This window comes from Pan troglodytes, chromosome 3 (genome assembly GCF_028858775.2).
Source record: "Pan troglodytes isolate AG18354 chromosome 3, NHGRI_mPanTro3-v2.0_pri, whole genome shotgun sequence".
NCBI lineage: Eukaryota > Metazoa > Chordata > Mammalia > Primates > Hominidae > Pan > Pan troglodytes.
Genome location: NC_072401.2, coordinates 185,735,021 through 185,754,791, shown reverse-complemented (window position 1 = coordinate 185,754,791; position 19,771 = coordinate 185,735,021). Strand labels below are relative to the sequence as shown.

At 48.2% G+C, this 19,771-nt stretch overlaps 1 protein-coding gene across 5 annotated transcripts in view; it reads left to right on the top strand.

The window, feature by feature from the left end:
* Positions 1 to 19,479, top strand: part of ENPP6 (ectonucleotide pyrophosphatase/phosphodiesterase 6) — a 181,614-nt gene extending 162,135 nt beyond the window's left edge. For all 5 annotated transcript variants that reach the window (XM_063810023.1, XM_063810024.1, XM_063810022.1 and 2 more), the window contains 2 exons: positions 10,805 to 10,928; positions 16,807 to 19,479. In XM_063810023.1, the coding sequence (XP_063666093.1) occupies positions 10,805 to 10,928; positions 16,807 to 17,012 (330 nt within the window). In that variant the 3' untranslated portion in view covers positions 17,013 to 19,479. The remainder of the gene's footprint in view (positions 1 to 10,804; positions 10,929 to 16,806) is intronic.
* Positions 19,480 to 19,771: the final 292 nt, after the last annotated feature.

Here is a 19,771-nt window from a genome sequence, read left to right as displayed (position 1 = left end):
TCCCCTACTCCTTTCTGCCTGTAGCCGCCATCCCAGAAACGTGGAAGATTTGGTTTCCTTGGTAAAAATGCCCTTCCCCAAAACACACCAACTTTCTAACATAAATTTAAGTCTTGCAGACTCTAAGGCGGCTGCACTAACAGGAAGACTTAATTGAGTTCATCTTTTTCTTAGGATTTCTTAGAGAGGCGTCACGGAAAAAGATAAAGACAGAAACAGATTTTTTTTTTTTTTTTTTTTTTTTTTTTTTTTAATTGAGACTGAGTCTTGCTCTGTCACCCAGGCTAGAGGGCAATGGCGGGATCTTGGCTCACTTCAAGCTCCACCTCCCGGGTTCACGCCATTCTCCTGCCTCAGCCTCCCGAGTAGTTGGGACAGCAGGTGCCCGCCACCACGCCCAGCTAATTTTTTGTATTTTTAGTACAGACGAGGTTTCATTGTGTTAACCAGGATGTTCTCGATCTCCTGACCTCGTGATCCGCCCGCCTCAGCCTCCCAAAGTGCTGGGATTACAGGCGTGAGCTACCACACCTAGCCCTGACTAATTTTTCTATTTTTAGTAGAGACGGGGTTTCACCATATTGGCCAGGCTGGTCTCGAACTCCTGACCTTGCGATCTGCCCACCTCAGCCTCCCAAAGTGCTGGGATTACACACAGTCATGCAGCGGGACTGCTGACCCTGCCATAGCAAAGCAAGGGCCCCCAGTTTGCCTCTGCCCCTGCACTCTTTAATAAACCAGCTGGATTTCCAACCGCTGTCAGTCCTTTCTCCAGCCTCCTGTCCTGAAAGGAGAGAAATCTGAAGTGTTCTTATTCCCACAGGATAAAACAGAAAGAGGTAAAGCACAGGCCGCCTCCACAGGTCCAGCCTGAGCCCGTCACCCCAGCCAAGCTCTTTGCTTCAAGGATAGGAAATGGGCCTTCCTCATGGAAGTCCTGCCTGAGACCTGGTCCCTGTCTTCTGGAAAGACTTTGCCCTGCATCTTCCCACAGGGGATGAAGATCACACTCTTCCCCAGAGCACGGAAGCCCCGCCCAGGTTGGCTCCACCGCGGTTCTCAGTGGGTCACCCTGCCACTCCCTCACCCAGGGGCCTGGGGCAGGTTGGGTTGTCACAATGTCATGGTGGGCCAGGGACACTGAGGAGGCAGGCTCAGTGATGCTAAATTATGGGAGAGTCAGGCACAACACAGCAAAATGCCAAGTGGAGAAGGGCTGTGGGCAGTCTGCAGCAGACTCAAGCACACTCTTCCATCCCCGACCGTGAAGGCCGTGTGCCTCAGCAATCATGCACCTAGCGAACCAGCAGATATGTGCTGAGTGCCGACTACAGTGACGGCCAATGAAAAGTTCTAATTCCACAGTGGGGAGCCACTGGGAGTCCTTGCCCCCACTCCTGCCCTCCCTGCTAGTGAAGGCACTAGACACTAAATAAACACGCATGCCACACAAATAAGTCGCCATGGTAAGAGCTGTCATGGACACAGAGAGTGCCATGAAAGAGGGTACTGGGGTGAGGGCAACAGGAGCCCGATATAGATGAGGGGCTGGGGGGGGCCCTCTCTGAGAAGGGAGCTTGAGGCTGAAACCCAGAGGAGGAGTGCTCAGCGGTCAGGCGGGAAGAGGAAGTGCTCTCCAGGCTGAGGGAATGGGCTGCTTGAAGAACCTGAGCCAGGAAAGACCTTTGAGAGTGAGAGGAATGGAAAGAATGGGCCAGGTGGCCAAGTGTGGGGAGCCAGGAGAGGGGACATGGCAACAAGATGGGGCTGCTTAGGTAAGCAAGGGACCATTGGGCCAGGACTTGGTATTTTTTATCTTAAGACTTGGTATTTTTGTGGCCGGGCATGGTGGCTCATGCCTGTAATATCAGCACTTTGGGAGGCTGAGGCAGGCGGATCACCTGAGATCAGGAGTTCGAGACCAGCCTGGCCAACGTGATGAAACCCCGTCTCTACTAAAAATACAAAAATTAACCGGGCGTGGTGGTACGTGCCTGTAATCCCAGCTACTTGGGAGGCTGAGGCAGGAGAATCACTTGAACCTGGGAGGTGGCAGTTTCAGTGAGCCAAGACTGTGCCACTGCACTCCAGCTGGGAGACAGAGCGAGATTCCATCTCAAAAAAAAAAAAAACAACTTGGTATTTTTAATCTTAAGTTCAGTGGGAAACCACAGGGAATTTTTTACAGGGGAGGATCATGATCCATCATCTTCAGGGTAATGTAATTCCCTGGGAAGAACAGAGTTAAATAACTGAAGTCATGAGCAGTTCCACGAAAATCCTTACACTGACCCACTAAACAGACTGTCAATGTGATTTCATACACCTTTAATTAGTAATACTGGTTGCTGTGAACAACAATCTTAATTTTTCTTGCCTGGATCATGGTAGACTTTGGAAAGAGCTCCCTATGGCCCTCCCAGAAGTTTCAATAACATACACATCAAGTTATTTTATATTTTGCAGATAATAAAAATATGGGGATTTAAAAAAAAATTTTGGTCAATAACAACCATAACAATAGTGGCCATCTGGAATGAAGTACCTCCTCAGTTCACTCTCTCTGCATTGTGGATACTGTATTTACTGAGTTAATGGTGGCTCAGCATTTTAGGTACCTTGCCTATGGTTATAAATCTCTGAGCAACTAACCCAGGACTTGAATTCAAGTCTAGCCATGAAGCACACAGTCCCGTCCAGTTCTTCTAAGATGTTCTAAACATTTCAGCAGAATGTTCAATGTGTTTCTAACATCGTGTTTCCCAGTTACAGACTCACCCTTCTGGCTTCTGTGGGGTCTAGAGCTACATCTTGGCTCCTTCACACTTGCAGAAACAGAAGTTCTACCATCATCTTTTTAAATTTTCTTGCTCGTGTCATACTGCAAAAACCTCTACAGTTGTTCCAAGCCCAATTTACCTCCTTTTATTCTTCCTTACCCCAACCCCTTTCTTTCTTTCTTATCACCAACATGGGTGATTTGCATAGACCCGAACCAAAATGTTTCTGGTTGTGAAAACAATTCTTCCAGTGCAAGACTTAAGTGTTGGGAATTTGGTGGTCAGGGAGGGGTAACTGTGCTCGCCCAAGTAACTTCAATCAGCCTAATAAATAATCAGTAGAATCTCTGGAATGCCCTGTCTGTGCCAATCCCTCCCTGTCCTTCAAAGCCCAACTCAAACACCATCTCTTCCAGGAAACACTCAAGAGTTGCTAATGTTCTCCAGCTTGGAATTTCTGTAAGACCTGATGCTACATTTGTTTGTCTGTTTTGGACTCTGCCTTGCCAGAGTGGAGGCTCCCTGAGGGCAGGTCTTTGGCATCTTGACCTTTGTTTCCCATCATAGAACTTGTACACAGTAGAGTCTCAGTAGATGTTAGTGGGTGGTACGAATTATTAAATATTGAGACAGTTGATTCCTGACTACTTATTGACAGATTGTTCACTTGGTTGGTGTGTAAACCAGTCACCAAGTAAACAGAGAAGAAAGCGAAGTCAGGCTTTCAAGCTTGGCTAATTATTAGTAGCCCCAGAAGAAATTTCAACAGGGAAGAGGTGTTGAAAGTACAAATTCTTCTCACCTCAGTTGACCCAGAGCTACAGTCCAAGGGCAGGACACAGCTTTCCCCAGCCCTGAAGGGCTAATTCCTGCAGCCTCTCCTGGACAGTGTCCATTTTATGCCACCATGCTCACAAAGGTAGGATGGGGAAAGATTTCCCCAGAGCTTGGTGAAAGATCGTAGAACATGGTCTGGACCCCTGCCTGACTTGAGAGAAATGCAGCAAATTCAGGCCCAAGCTTCTAAAGGAGGCCAATATTTTTCTCCAGAGGAAAGACTTATTTTGAAAACTGGAAAAGGATATGAAATGCCAGGCTCAATTCTAAAGCCTGTGGTTGAATGGCTGTGAGGCCTGGACTCAAAATATCTGGGGAAATCAAGACAATCTGGAAAACGTGGCTTCAGAGCTTTAGTGGCAGCTAGTGTGGTATTGTCCAGGCCTGCCTGAGCTTCAGAAAGTCAGATGTGGGGCGGGAAGCTGCATGCGTTCTGATGGTGACCAGGGCCATCTGTGGGAGCTGTGTGGGAGCACAGGCATACCCTCCTCAGCCCGGGCGCGCTGCAATCAACGTGATTCAAAAAAAAAAAAAAAAAAAAAAAGAAAGAAAAGAAAAGAAGAAAGAAACCCCATCCACTAAGTGCTTTTCTCCAGCGCTTCGCTCCACTCCGAGAATGTCTGCGTCGCCGGATCCCTGCTGACTTGGCTGCCTGCATTTTCCATTTCGAGGATCAAGCAGTGTGTGGCCAGGGGCTCGCTGGGGTCAGGCCAGCAGGCCGAGGCCTGAGCAATTACATTCTGTTTCAGAAAGACAGAGAAAGGGAAATGGTTAGAGGAACATCTCTTTGGAGCGGCATGTGGCGAACACATCTCCAAGGCTCATAACCACCACTCCCACGGGCTCCAAAGAGTCCTGCTGGCTGGAAGCCTCTTTGCAGGACAATTTAAAATAGCAATGCCACAAAATATGAGAAAGCGTGGTTTATAATAGAAACCATATCTTGACCTTCACACTAGCAGCAAAACCATCCAAGCCAGCCAAACTGTCATCATTTCACCAGCGTTTTCACTGAAGCCACCCATGACTTGAACATTGTTGGTGCCTTTTCTTAGACTGGGAGGATGTCAGAAGTGTATTGTATTTTCAGGGAGGTAGGAGGCTTTTGTTATAACCGTGTCCTAGAAGAAAAAAGTAGATTTTTATTAGGCCTCTAATACACCTTAGATAGGTTTCACCTTTTATTTTAATCTGACCAGATTTCAACGGTGTTCCCCAGTTCCCTGGAGGCCTGTTGTGATGCCTCAAGGGAGAAAGGGAAGAACTTGGGTCCCTGACCCCACACCTCATGCGAATTATACTTTCAGTAGTTGAAAGGAGACACAATAGTCAAAATGTGTAACAACCAGCACCCCATGGGCGCCGGCCTTTGAGAATGAAGCACCTGTTGGAGCAGCTGGAGGGCCACCCTGGCTCCCGCCTGTTGGAAAGCAGCCCTGTACCAGCTGATCCTGTGCCTCACTCTGCAGTCCCTTGAAGCCCTTTGAACTTTCTAAGAGGGAGGCCCGTGTTGCTTGCCCAGTGCCACACAAAGGGACATGAGGCACAGTCCCTGATCTCAGGCACTTCTCAGAAAAGGACAATCATCCTTTCACATGGCCCATGGCAGATGCCAGGTGAGCAGCTTCTAGGGGTTCTCATGGCTGACTGCACATCCCGACCACCTGGGGGACATTAAGAAGAGATTCCTCAACTCCTCCTGACCTGCTGAATGCAAATATCCCGGAGCCAGGTCCTGGCCGAGCTCAGGGTGGTCCTTGAGCAGCCAGCATGGGATGCACCGGTGTGGACGGTGAGCACGCTGGTTTCCAGCAGGGAGCGACACTGTGGCCTCTGTGGGAAGGCCAGAGGGGCAGCACCAGGCAGAGCAGGAGGCACCCGGCAAGGCCCTGCAACGGCGCCTCTGCTCGGGGAGGGATGCCAGAGAAGACAGATTTCAACCCTCCAGCCACCTCGGGAGGAGACATTTAGGGATGCAGGACACAGCTGGAGGCTGGATGTTGGGCAGCTGTTGGCCACCAGCCTCCTCCGTTATTCTCCCCAGCTTAGCAACCATTCTCCTATATATGGTGGAGAGAAATAGGAAGGAACGGGCAAGAAATATATATGATCACGTATTCCAAAAATGCATCATGAAAAGACAAGTAAATGCCCCTAGAGTTTGCCAAAGCCATACCTTGCCCATGTGAAACGGCAAATAATGAACATGGACCACTCAGTGCTCCTCGCCTCGTCCTGTCCTTCCACCCCTCCCTCTGCCTGCCCCTTCATTCCCAGCGCAGCCTGGCATTTCTGAGTGTGCTCCCCAGACAGCACAGCTCAGCTCAGCACTCAAAGGAATCCTACAATGCTGAATGCAAACGGATGGGCCCTGGCAAGTGTCGAACAAACTGTATTTACCGGGTTTCTGATTCGGAGGTAAAGCGCAAATGTTGCATTTTCTTTTCATTTTAATGCTAAGGATGATTGAGACAAATGCCTGGTCTAGCAATTATAACTCTTATCTCATAATTATTCCTTGGCTTCCCAAATCACTGCAAGCATATAACAGGCATTATCATGGGGAGCTGGCGATGGAGTGCAGGCGCCCAGATAGAATGCAGGCACCGGCAGGAAAGCGCGCAAGCCTGAAGGCACCCGCGCAGCCGCTTCTCACCGCGCGTCCTCGTGTGGGGCTTCTCACTGCGCGTCCTCGTGTGGGGCGACTTGTTTCTGGTTCCTTCCTGTTAGAAATGATTAACTGGTTGAGGGGCTCATCAAGGAGGGTCCTGGCATTGCTGTCTACCCCTGTCTAGAGGAGGGGTCCTGGAAGGCACTGGGAAGTGCTGAACACATCACCCTGGGTGAAGATGTTATCTAAATTCCTAATATAGTGTTGACTGTACAATGGCCAACTTGTCCTGGTTTGCCTGGGACTGTCCTGGTTTTCAAACTGAAAGTCTTGCATCCCTGAAACCCTCTCAGCTGCAAACCAGGAGAGTTGGTCACCCTGTTTGGTTGGCACAACCCCGCTAGCAAAACAACCCAGTTCCTCTCACCTCCTGGCTCTTCCAGCTGTCTCTCTCTGATGGCAGCTTTCTTTCCATCTTTCCCACCCAGGTCATTCAAGGGCTCCCCCGCTCTTGGAGTTCTGGGATTCTGTCACTGCAGGACCCTTGGAGCGACCCCACCCTCTTTATTTGGACTCCCTATGTGGACTCCTCGTCCTGATTTCTCCTCCCCATCTCCCTACCCCACTGCTACACACACACACACACAAGCTCACACACATAAACACACATGCAACACAGACACACATAAACACACACTCACATATACACATGCACACACATGCTTACACTCATGCACTCACACACACTTTCATACACAGGCACATACACACTCATGCACACACACATTCACACACACATGCACACATATGCTTACCTGCATGTAGGTCGCATGCACACAGCTGCGTCCCCACTGACTGACTCTCCCCTCGGCCTCCTCCTGTGTCCCCTCTGCTGAAGGCCTCCCTGGGGCCTGAGCCTCCCTCCCTCCTTCAGGCTCGGGCACCCACTCCTGGCACCAACTTACTCTGGAGTCAATGCCCAGCAGCTGCAGCCCCCTTCCTCCCTCACTAAAGCTGAGCTCTGTTAGGGGAAGGAGCCGCCCTCCACCTCTGTGGCCCCGACCCCAGAAGCCTAGCCGGGTTCCTGGCACGAATCCAGAGCTCAGTCCACATCCGTAGAACTGAATAAACCGGTCCTGAAATCATGGGCTTCTCCCACATGCTGGCAGGGACGTTCCACTGTCACCTGGGACTCCTCTCACCTGGGGCACCCCACTCCTTCTCTGCCTGCATGGAGTGAATTCCCTCCCCACCAGTTGAGGAGTGGGGAGACACCCCCTCCAGCACACATTGCAGGAGAACCGGGTGCTTCCTGCCACCCTGGGAGTTGGCTGCCCACCCTACAGTGGGATCCCACTTACAGGCCCCACTCTGCCTGAACACACACACACAAGCCCACCCTCTACCCTTTTTCATCACCTTCCGCCAGATCTGGAGGGCTGGGGCGCCTCCCTGGATGTCACTAGGTGGCGCTGTGTGGCAGTCCCTGGGCCCCGCAGTGGCTGGATGGGGTCAGCAGGCCAACCAGGAGCTTGCGGATCCACAGACGGACATTCCCGCTGTGGAGGAGGAGAGGTGTGTGGCGGGCCCTTCTTCATGGGCCTGGCCTCAGCTGTATGCCCTTGAGAAGATAATGTGGGGTACAAAGCAAAGGTGCTAAAAGCCACTGGCAGAGGAAAAAGAAGGAAATCATGGCTGCAGCATTGTGAAATGAAGGCTGAGTCCATCACTTACACCACACAGTTACCTGTGCACCTGACCCGCCAGGTGGCTGCGATTTTTTCATCAGTAAGAGCAATTGTTTTTCTGGGGCAACTTGTTATTTTAATAAAAATGAGTGGATTTACCTACAACTAGAAAGATCCAAAATCACTTTCAGGGCTGGGGTTTTTCACTGCTTTGTGTGTTTATTTGTGGAATCTAGGCTGTAAGTCTTAAATCAGGCCATCAGTCTTCATCTATCTTGCTTCTGTTCTTTGCCATGGGGCACACACAGACTATGAGGTTCATAATTGGTGAGGTTGTTAATAGCAAAAGTGTTCTACTTCGTGCTTCAGTGCTCACCGCCTTGTAGACTGTGAGAGGGAGAAGCAACACATTAAATCAGCTGACGAGACTAAATTGGGATGTGTTGTGATCATCACCATGGACAGATAAGGAAGAAAAAGAGAAAGTTAGAGATGCAGTAAGTGAAAGAAACCTTCCCATGGAAAAACACGAACCACAGCTGGAGAAGGAGGGACGAGGGATGCGGGAAACTCAGGAAACAGAGAAACTTGGAAAGCTGCAATGCGAGGGGGCGATTTATGGGGTGAGAGCAGATGGCTGTGCAATGTAATATGACAGCTAAATAAGCACAAGCAGGCTCAGCCCTCACAACCCACACTGCCCGGCTGCATACTGCCCGGGCGCCTGGCCCCATGGCCAGGGGCATCTGCGGACCAGACCGTTGCCACCTATTGAACACCTATTGTGTGTCAGGGACTTAGCACACAGTCATGACATCCCCCACAGACCCTGCAAGGTGGCCAGGACCAGCAGGGAGACTGCAGCTCAGAGAAGTGGAACAGCCAAGATCCCAGAGCTAGAAAGTAGCAGCTGGAATTTAACCCACCTAACTGCACCAACCCAGTTCCAAAATTCTGTTAGTGCTTTGTGTCTGGCCACACTCCGTGAGTGAGGATGTGAAGTGCAAGGTGACACCTCACTGGCCGCTGCCAGCAGGAGCACTGCAGTGACCTCTGGCAGTGTGGACTGGAAGGGGCCCAGGCACCGGGAGATAGATGACCTGGGTTCCAATCCCAGCCCTGCCTTGCACTAGCTGTGTGACTCTGACTGTCACTTAACCTCTCTGAGCCTTAGTCCCTTGAACTACAAAATGGGGCAAATGGTATCATCCCCACTGGGATGTTGTGATGGTTCAGTGGACGTTGGTGTCAGCTTATGGCGAACTGCTTGGCTCACTAAACACATGATACTAGTCTTGTGAGCCAACCTGTAAATTGCTGGTAGCTTAGCGGTCTTGATTCTACTCATTCATCACGACCAGCAAATTCTACCTCCTGCATTTGAAATAGTAAATATTTGTAATATTGAAACCTGCCTAGCAAGGATGGGCCGTTCGTCCTTGGCGAGGTCGTAGAAGAATGAGTGGCTTCTGGGGTGCATGGCTAGGCTTGTGCTCAGCTGGCTGCAGCCTCTGTAGGACTTGCAAAGCCTTCTCTCAGCCCTCTATTTCATAGCAAGTGATCAGCTGTAGTCTAAGAAAATTGGGTTCCAAAGAAAAGAAGTGTGACGGGAAGTGATGGTTCCGGAACCCATCCCAAAGGAAGAGTGGTTGAGGGAAATTAAGGTCTGTGAAGCCTGGACAAGGGGAGCAAAGGTGCCATCTTCCAGTGTGCTCATTAATGGAGGAGAGGAGGCTGGCTTGGAGTTGCTCCCAAGGGCAGGGCTAGAAGGAAGAAAGGTAGGGTGGGCTGCATGGGAAAGGGAGTTGGGATTTGCTGAGGAGACCCTTCTGGGTCCGGCTGCTTTGCTAGGAAATGTGATTAGATAGATACTGGTTCCCTAAGATTCTCCATCAACTGGATATCCCGCCATTCGGTTCAATGCTGACAACAATACCTGGAGTTAGAGTGGGCCTCACAGGTCAAGGGGCTCCATCCCACAGGACAGCCCCCACTCAGAGGCCAGCCACAAGTCCCAGGTCCCCAGCCTGCCGGCACCTGTGTGTGATTTGGCTACATTCGAGGGGTCACATGACCCTACTTCAGGTTTGATCACTCACTAGAACAAATCACTGAACTCAGGAAAGCACACTATATTTAAGATGACTGTTTTATTGTAATGGATGGCCCTTAGAGAGGCACCACATAGAGAGGCCCGTGGGAAAGAAAGCATGGGAGGTGAGGCACGCAGAGCTTCCACTCCCGAGGGGCTCCGGAACCGCATGCCCCGTGGGCTTCACGTGGGGCTTCATCGCGCAGACGTGAGTGAGGAAATCATGGGTCAGATGATTGGACTCAGTCTCCAACTCCTCTTCCCTCCCCCGGTCTGGTTCCTCTGGTGGCCAGTCCCCACCCTGAAGCTGTCTAGCCCCCAGCCCCAGGACCCCTCTCAGTAGCATTAACTCAGGTGTGGGAGAAAGTAGCTCCTTATGAATGAAAAGCGAAAGACATTCTTATCCTCAGGAAATTGTACCCCTGGTTTTAGGAGCTCTAGGTTAGAAACCTGGGACAAAGACCAAATACATTTTTATGACACCGCAGATACACTTTAACATCCCTTCTGCCACTAACTTACTATATTTAGTGGCTCTAAAACTGATTACGGGAGACAATTCAGCCCCACGTAGGAAAACACCTGGTTAACCACAGCGCTTAGCAATCGAATAGGCTGCTGCCCGAGGTCTGAGCGGCCTGGAGCAGGAAGTGCCGCAGCGGAGGTTGGGTCAGTCTGGGTCAGTCGGAGCGCAGAGGAGGAAAGCGCCCCCCGGTGGAGTGGCGGCTTGGAGCAGATGCCCGCTCAGCGCCACGGTCAGGACGTAGTGTCATGTGTCTGCCTTGCTTGGTTTCAGAATCGAGAGATGCTTCCGTTTTGGATGAACAGCACCGGCAGGCGGGAAGGTTGGCAGCGTGGATGGCACGGCTACGACAACGAGCTCATGGACATGCGGGGCATCTTCCTGGCCTTCGGACCTGGTAGGCGAGGAAATGACCAGATGCTGTCAGACCCCATTCCCAAGGAAGTGTCTGTAAGGGGGGCTATGGGTGCCAGGAGAGGCTGCAGGGATTTCCTTACAGACCCTCTTTATGAGCCAAGCAGAGCAAACCCAGCCGGTCTCCATGAAACATCTTTTGCTGGCTTCCTTTCAAATGCTTCTTGGGTTTGGCAAATGTAGCCAAATACTTTGCCTTGTAAATTTTAAATCCTGAGTGCAGTGAAGAAAATGTATTCCACATGTTTGTGATTCATTTTTTACCTAATTCATCAAAATGTTATTTCATAGCTATCTGATGTCCAGGAAAGCTTACTGGACACCAGGTTGCTGACCACTGTGAGTCTCACAGTTGATGCGATCGCTTCTCGGGGTCTGGCTCTTCCACGGTCCTTCCCGTCTCGAGCACCCACCTCAGAGAGGCTCATTTAGTTTAGAGCCCAACCAGAAGCTGGGATGTGCTCAAGGGCACTCGCGGAAATGACCTTGAGCCTGACTTTGAGAATGAGCCAGAATGACGAGGGTTGCCTTGCATGAGAGCAAATTTGCTGTGTCTTCCTTGACCAGATTAATTCCTAGGGCTGGAGGAGAGGAGAGATGGAGAGGGCCTATCTGGTCATTTGATTTAACAGATGGATCCCTGCCAATTCATACTTTGGAAAAGTTTGCCAAACACTCTGAAGATCTTACTGCTACCTGAACACCCTCTTCTCCCAAAAACAAAAATTAAAAAGGGAGAAAAAGCATCCAACAGCCATCAACCATCAGTTGACTGGTTCATGAGCTATCCTTTCTTAGCACAGTCCGTCCTTCTGCACTAAATATAAGCAGCTTACCCTGATACCTGTATTCTGGATGCCTTTTTCTAGATGTTGGTCAAAATGTTTCAGTCCACAAAAGTCCATGTTTGCCTTTCAAATTATAGGTTACACATCACATCTACAAGCTCTGCTCATCTCTTCAGTGTAGTAAGATCAAAGACGTATGCCAGCATCCCTCATTCAGCCTACCATCGTTCACTCTACTTTCCACAAAATCCCTGTTAAGAACTATGAGGTGTCAGTTTCTGCAACCTCCATGGGTGCCTGAGCTTAGGAAACACATTAGTCCAAATCCCTTTCCACATGTGATCCAGGTTCCCAAGTCCTCAAGGGAGCATTAGAAGCAGTAGCAGCAAATTCATGGAGCACTAATAGGGTTCATGATGTTGGCCTAAGAGAGGGTTCTGAAGATGCCTGAACATGTTGCCTTTAACCAGTGATAGTTATCAGGTGCTCCCTGTCAGCCGAGCCCCAGGTCAGATATGCAGAGCCCCAAAGCTAAAGGAATTAGGAATGGAGCACCCCGAGGGTAACTACTGGATTACACTGGATACATTCCAGGGCCATGGTCTTTCTTTGGGAGAACATTAGTCAGCAAGGCTTTCATTCAAAAGCATGGCACCCTCCATTCCCAGATGAGGGAAATAGGATCATGAATGCAAAGCAGTGGTCTGGGAAGGACTATATACAAGTGAGAGTCTCAGGAATATATATATATATATATATATATATATATATATATATATATATATTTTTTTTTTTTTCTTTTTGAGACAGTTTTTGTCACCCAGTCTGGAGTGCAATGGTGCCATCTCAGCTCACTGCAACCTCCACCTCCTGGGTTCAAACAATTCTCTTGCCTCAGCCACCTCAATAGCTGGGATTACTGGAGCCCACCACCACGCCTGGCTAATTTTTGTATTTTTCTTACAGACAGGGTTTCACCATATTGGCCAGGCTGGTCTCAAACTCCTGACCTCAGGTGATCTGCCCGTCTCAGCCTCCCAAAGTGCTGGAATTTCAGACGTGAGCCACCACGCCCAGCCGAGTCTCAGGAATATTTTAAAGCAGAACCAAATCTAGCCCCAAACCCCAAATTTTAAACAAGGTCCCCAAAGCTGCATTAGCTTAAAGTTAAAATTTGGTGAAGAGATTCTGTCCATTAACAGAGGCCTCCGTCACAGGCTCCTGTAACACTAAAAGCGCCCAGTCTTTTACAGACAGATAGATGATCCCTGATGAAAATGGACTGCGCTAATTGCAAAATGTTTCCAGGCAGATACAGCGTGGAGAGCCTCCCGCAAACCATCACGTTCTGGCTCCAGTTCTCATGAAAGATTAAACAGCTTTACACACTGGCTGTTTACTGAGAAGAAAATTTAAGAGCAAGGCCTTTAATAGCTATCTAGCTGCACTTTGAGATAAAGGTGCATCCCTCCTGATTAACTGTATGTGCTTCTCGCTTAGGGGTAAAGCTGGGCATCATTGCGGCTGCCCAGATGCAGCCTCAGAAGTCAGTGAGTCTGGTCCAGCAAAGAGAAAGGGAAGTAATTCTGCAGGAGAGCCTCACTCTTGTTAATCCCAGTTTCTAATTTGAACAGTCTAATCTTGCCCTGGAGAACTCCACGTTCGAGATAAGACAGCAGGAGTGGGAGTCAGTGAGCTGCCTGCGAGCTAGCAAGCCCCAGTGGGAAGGCAGCCCCAGGTGGCCAGGCACAGTGTAAGCCTGCAGAACCTCCTCTCTGTAAGAGACACACCTCTCATATCCAAAAAAATGTAAACACGCGAGGATAACTTGGACTCTCTGTCCATGTCTGAAATGCCATCTTCAGCTAGTGGAGCCTGTCTGGGTCCTCAGTTGGATCAGGCATTGTTTTGCTCTTCAGGAATTTTCTAAAAGCTTTCTCATTCCAGCCTGGATTATTTCTGCACTGAGCCCAAAGCACTATCCCTGTGCAGCAGGAGGCCATGAACTAGATGGGATGGGAAAGAAATCTCAATCCTCCTTTCTGCTTAAATGCACAGAATTCGATTTCATATTTCCAATGTAAAAAGATAATATTTTCTAATACTTTTGTCAGAAGAATTTGATCTCAGTTTTTCCTGTGAAGTGTTAAAGAAGAGGATTTTTGTTTTGTTTTGTTTTTTAGAGATGGTCTCTCTCTGTCATCGAGGCCGGAGTGCAGTGGCGTGATGGCTTACTTGTAGCCTCCATCTCCTGGGTTCAAGAGATCCTCCTGCCTCAGCCTCCTGAGTAGCTGGGACTACAGGCACACACCACCGCACCTAGCTAATTTTTTATTTTTGCAGAGTTGAGGTCTTGCTATATTGCTCAGGCTGGTCTTGCACTCCTCAGCCTCAAGCCATCCTCCTGCCTCAGCCTCCCAAAGTGCTTGGATTACAGGTGTGAGCCATAGTGCCCAGCCAGAAGTGGATATTTGAAAGGCTGTGGGACAGCTGGGCTTACTCTGGTCCACTGCCTCACATGCCCTCCCACCCACACACAGCAAGGCATGGCCCCATGTGGCAGTAGGATTATCACATCCAGGTCACATGAGAAGAAGATAGAAGAGTTGCTTCCATGTCGCTGGAACAACCGTTCCACTGGATTCTCGTGCTGCACTTGATTCCTCGGATAGGGAAGTGTAACTACCATCCTCATCTGATTGTCTGATCTGCCTGAGAGGGGCTGGGATACTGGGGCAGCCCTTTCTTTCTCCTCTCTGGACAGGTTTTACATTATTATTATTATTATTATTATTATTATTATTATTATTATTATTTTGAGACAGAGTCTTGCTCTGTTGCCCAGGCTGGAGTGCAATGGCACAATCTTGGTTCCCTGCAACCTCCGCCTCCTGGATTCAAGCAATTCTCCTGCCTCAGCCTCCTGAGTAGCTGAGATTACAGACACCTGCCACCACACCTGGCTAATTTTTGTAAATTTTGTAGAGACGGGGTTTCACCATGTTGGCCAGGCTGGTCTTGAACTCCTGACTTCATGTGATCTGCCCGCCTCGGCCTCCCAAAGTGCTGGGATTACAAGTGTGAGCCACCGTGCCTGGCCAGGTTTTACATTTTTTTAAACTAATTTTTACTCTGAGGAGAAGCTGACCCTTATCCTCCATGCCCCTGAAGAAAAGTGAACCCTCCAGATAATTTAGAAAGTGAATATATTCAAACCACGATTTGTCCTTGTCATACATATTTATTAATAATAGTAGTGACCATTTACTGAGTATACACAGTGTGCCAGGAACGATGACTTTCTATGCCTGTTTCCGGAGGTCACCCAGCTAGTGCATGCTGGGTGCAGGCTGGCGGTGGAGCCCACACACCTCTTTATATTGGATTCAACTTTAATTCTCCAAAGGGAGCAAAACGTGCTATCTGGGCAGTTGCCCTGGATCTAACATACTATGTGGCAGAAGTATCTATATTTAGCTTTTTTCCAATTTTTAATTCCAGGATAAATAGAGGAACAGAATTTGGTGTTGATACCTCTGCGATATATTGCTGTGTGTTGTTGTTTGTTTGTTTTTTAACTAAAGTATTTAGGATTATTTAGCAAAGCAATTACAAAGATTATTTCTAATATCTTAAAAAACTTGGCTTTACAGCCCCCAAACAACTCATTTCCTTCAAAGTTGTAGGGGAACTAGAAAGCACAGGCACAGGCCTTTATCAATGGCTTAAATCGCCTCCCTGAATTCAACCTTAATGTAGCATTGGGTATTTTGTTACAAGCTCTGGTTTGGGGCCTAAAAGTGAAGTTGCTTATGTGTATTACTAAAATCTTACATTCACTCTTTAAATGGACAAGTGCTTTGAATTCTGCCTCTCATCTGCCCGCTGTAGAGAAGAAGAAATCCCTTGATTGAAATCCCTCCAAAGACTTGTGGAGTCACCCTCGGCGTCCCTCGCTCACCGTGCTGTGTGTGGCCACCCTACCTGTGTGTTCTTGCGTGACTCTCGAGCTTGGGGCCACTCTGGGCAGAGGCACAGTGGTCTTCTCCATTAGCTTGCTCAGAGCCTGCACATGGATCCCTGATTCAGATACCAGTTTGCTCATTTTCCCCATGGCTAATTTATTTTATCTGTTGGTAAAATGCTCCCAAAGAGTGTTCCACTCATCTTCCAAATGTATTTAGGAAACCATCGCCATGGCTGCTGAGCTAGCGAGCACCGAGAAAACTGCAGTTTCACATTCCATCAAGACCTGTGACCTCGATGGGGCAGCAAAGTGAGAAAACATTCTTGAGTTGCCGTGCGGCCTCTGCGGTAGACGCTGGCACTCTGGCTGTCGGTCCAGGCTAGATAGGTGTTCTGGAAAATGACATAGCATTTAATTTGGTTAAGGGCAAGACAGTCACTCTGTGACCATACAGGCTCTGCTGTGCTCTCTGCAGACATGGAGCAGCATCAGATGGCCCTTCAGCCTCCCCCGAGCCCCCAAAGAAAGTGCTGTTGTCACAAAGAGAGCACAGTTATGCACAAAGAAAGTCTGTTTGCTGATTACCTTTTTTTGAGACAGGATCTCACTCTCTTGCCCAGGCTGGAGTACAGTGGCACTATCATGGCTCACTGCAGCCTTGAACTCCTGGGCTGAAGTGGTCTCCTTACCTCAGCCTTCTGAGTAGCTAGGAGCACACCACCATGCCTGGTTTAAAAAATTTTTTTTAGAGATAGAGTCCTGCTCTGTCATCCAGGCTGGTCTCAAACTCCTGGGCTCAGGCAATCCTCCCTCCTCGCCCTCCCAACTTGCTGAGACTACAGGTGTGAGCCCCCAAGCCTGGCTCTGCTGCTTGTCTTTTAAAGAAATTCATCTCTATGAGCCATAGAAAGTTGTTTCCCTTTCTAACCTACAGCCTTCCAGATACCCTTCTATGTTCACACTCACTAGGCCACACCCCACTGATGGAGCTGATTCCCTAATCTCAATGTCACCTGCAGCCTGAATGTAATTCTTCTTTATTGCGTTCAGCCCACCTCTGCCCTGGAGCTGCCATGACAACTTGTTTGTTTGCCTTTCCCTTTCAGATTTCAAATCCAACTTCAGAGCTGCTCCTATCAGGTCGGTGGACGTCTACAATGTCATGTGCAACGTGGTGGGCATCACCCCGCTGCCCAACAACGGATCCTGGTCCAGGGTGATGTGCATGCTGAAGGGCCGCGCCGGCACTGCCCCGCCTTTCTGGCCCAGCCACTGTGCCCTGGCCCTGATTCTTCTCTTCCTGCTTGCATAACTGATCGTATTGCTTGTCTCAAAAGAAACACCATCAGCAAAGTGGGCCTCCAAAGCCAGATGATTTTCATTTTATGTGTGAATAATAGCTTCATTAACACAATCAAGGCCACGCACATTGTAAATACATTATTCTTGGATAATTCTATACATAAAAGTTCCTACTTGTTAAAAAAGATACAAACCTCGTTTTTCCAGAAGGTAGGAAAATCCTAGCTTTCCATTTGCTCAGTTATATGTCATTTCCTCCTTTCTTTTCACGTTACTCAGGATGAACTCTCTGAGCAGGGACCTGCTCCTGCAGCAACCAAACTTGGAGTGGTTATTGCAGACAGACGTGGCTCTGGGTCCCTCTCTGTCCCACCTGGCACAAAGGACCCCCTCAGACCAGGCCCTTGTCTGTGCCCTGTCCACACCCAGGAGCCAGCCTCAGTGTCTGTGGCCACAGTCCTGTACTGTTCCTTCCATCCCTGATGAAAGGAGGTCTACGTGAAAGCAAAAGCTACTGTCTATTTCTGACCCAGCTCATGGAATTTTTTCATCTTATACTGAGCTCCAGAAAGGACGTAACTTAGCATGGATCACCAATCAATCAAAAAATAAATAAATCACGAAGGATTGGAGAACTCACAGAACAAGGTGAAAGACATGAGTGCCCTCCCAAAGTCTGAGTGCACGAAAATTTCTCTCTTGCTTTGAGGAGCAGAAAAGCTTCTGATGGACATGGGCTTCTGTGAGACTTATCGCACATAGTACATCATGGCATGAAGCCCGGCACATAGCAGGCCCTACATGTTGATAGACAGATGGATGGCCTGCCTGCCTTCCCTGTCCGTTCACCTGTGCAAAGGCTTCCTCAGACATGCCACTCTGTGGCTCCCAATATAGGGTGCAGACAAGAGCAATCCCTGACATGACATTATAGCCTGGGAAAGGGCTGGCTCACTGATGAGAATGTGGAGGCATCAGCAAGGATCTCGGTGGGTTGCTCAGAGAGGTGATGCACTAAGCCTTAATCCTGGACACCAGTACCCCTGCAGCATGGCTTGTGCAACAACAGTCTTTGAGTGGCATAGAATTCCAAAGAAAATGGTGCTGGGTGGAGAATGGAGAGAGCATGATGGAGCAGAGTCCCAGTCACTGACCAACTAACTGGTCGTTTGATTAGGAAACAGTTTGGCCAAAGTACCACCTTTGAGACCTAAGTTCTTTTGATACCTTTGAGAAGAGCCACTGAGCCTGAGTTGAAATATTTTTAGCTTAGTCATCTGTGTTTGCTATAGGAGAAATTGTAACACAAGAAATAACTCCTTTTTACATGATCATTTATATCTATATACATATATATACTTGCATACACTATTACTGCATTAAAAAATGAGTTTCGGCTGGGCATGGTGGCTCACACCTGTAATCCCAACACTTTCGGAGGCCAAGGAGGGACAAACGAACCCTTAAGGCCAGGAGTTCCAGACTAGCTTGGGCAACACAGGGCGACCCCCATCTCTACAAAACATAAAAGATTTTTAAAAAATTAGCCAGGCATGGTGGCACATGCCTGTGGTCTCAGCTACTTGGGAGGCTGAGGCAGGAGAATCATTTGAGCCCAGGAGGTCAAGGCTGCAGTGAGCTTTGATCACACCACTGCACTCCAGCCTGGGCAACAGAGCAAGACCCCATCCTCCACCCCCCCAAAAAAAAAGAAAGAAAAAAAAAGTTTGCACTAATTGAGGTACATCTGCAAGTGAGACTTTTTGTCAGGAAAAGGCAATATATCAGGTCTCCTCAGGACGATGGAGGCCTTATATGGTGTGTTACCTTGAAAACTGAATATCAACGTTCACCTTGATTCGGGAAAGCTGGGTGCTGTCTCCATGCCATGAATCATGAGAGCAAAGGATCACTGCTTAAAATACTGAATTTACCTTCACAAAAGATTTCTAAAGATTTACGTAATGTGTTTTAAAAGTGCCAGTAAACCATCGGATCAATTGGAAAGAAGGCAACTCTTCAGCCTTTGTTATCTAGCTGAAAACAAATGACAACTTTCAAAACATTGGCAGTAGTTGTTGAAAAAGATGTCTATTGTTCAAAGTTTCTTTCTCCTTAAAGGACGGTGTTCCAATGAATTCAGTAGAGCCCACTTTCCTCCACTGTGGAGGAAGAATCCCTAAGAGACACTCAAATGATTAAATTAAAAGTGGATCACCAAACTCAAGAGAGGCACAAACTTAGACACAGTCTTGCATTTTTGTCTTTCCTGAACTCTTCTGCCATTTTCCTCCTTCACTCATCCTGAAAATCTGCAAGTTACATAATAAAACTTTAGATATTTGTCTGACAAAGTGTAATTACTCAACTGAATACATGACTGAGAACAAGTTACAAAAGGAATCATGAATCCTGGTAAACAATAAAGAAGATTCAGACACTGAGGGAAAAAAATAAAGCTTTTTACTTAAATGATGCATACATTTTTGATGGCTTAATTATTTGGTGAAAATTTGTTCCCTTTTATTTTTGTTTTAAAATTACATTGTTCTCCTTAGGAAAATTCCACTTTCTCTAAATGTATTTTTCCATAGGAGTAAAATCTGCTAGGAATATGTATAGACACTTTTTCTCCTGGATTACTTTTCAACTTCTCGGCTGATTCCAGGACAAAGATAATTGGGTTGGTCTACCGAGGACAAATGAAAGGAATGAGCCTCAGATTAAAGATGAGATGACTTTTTAATAATCGCCATTCTGACTGGCATG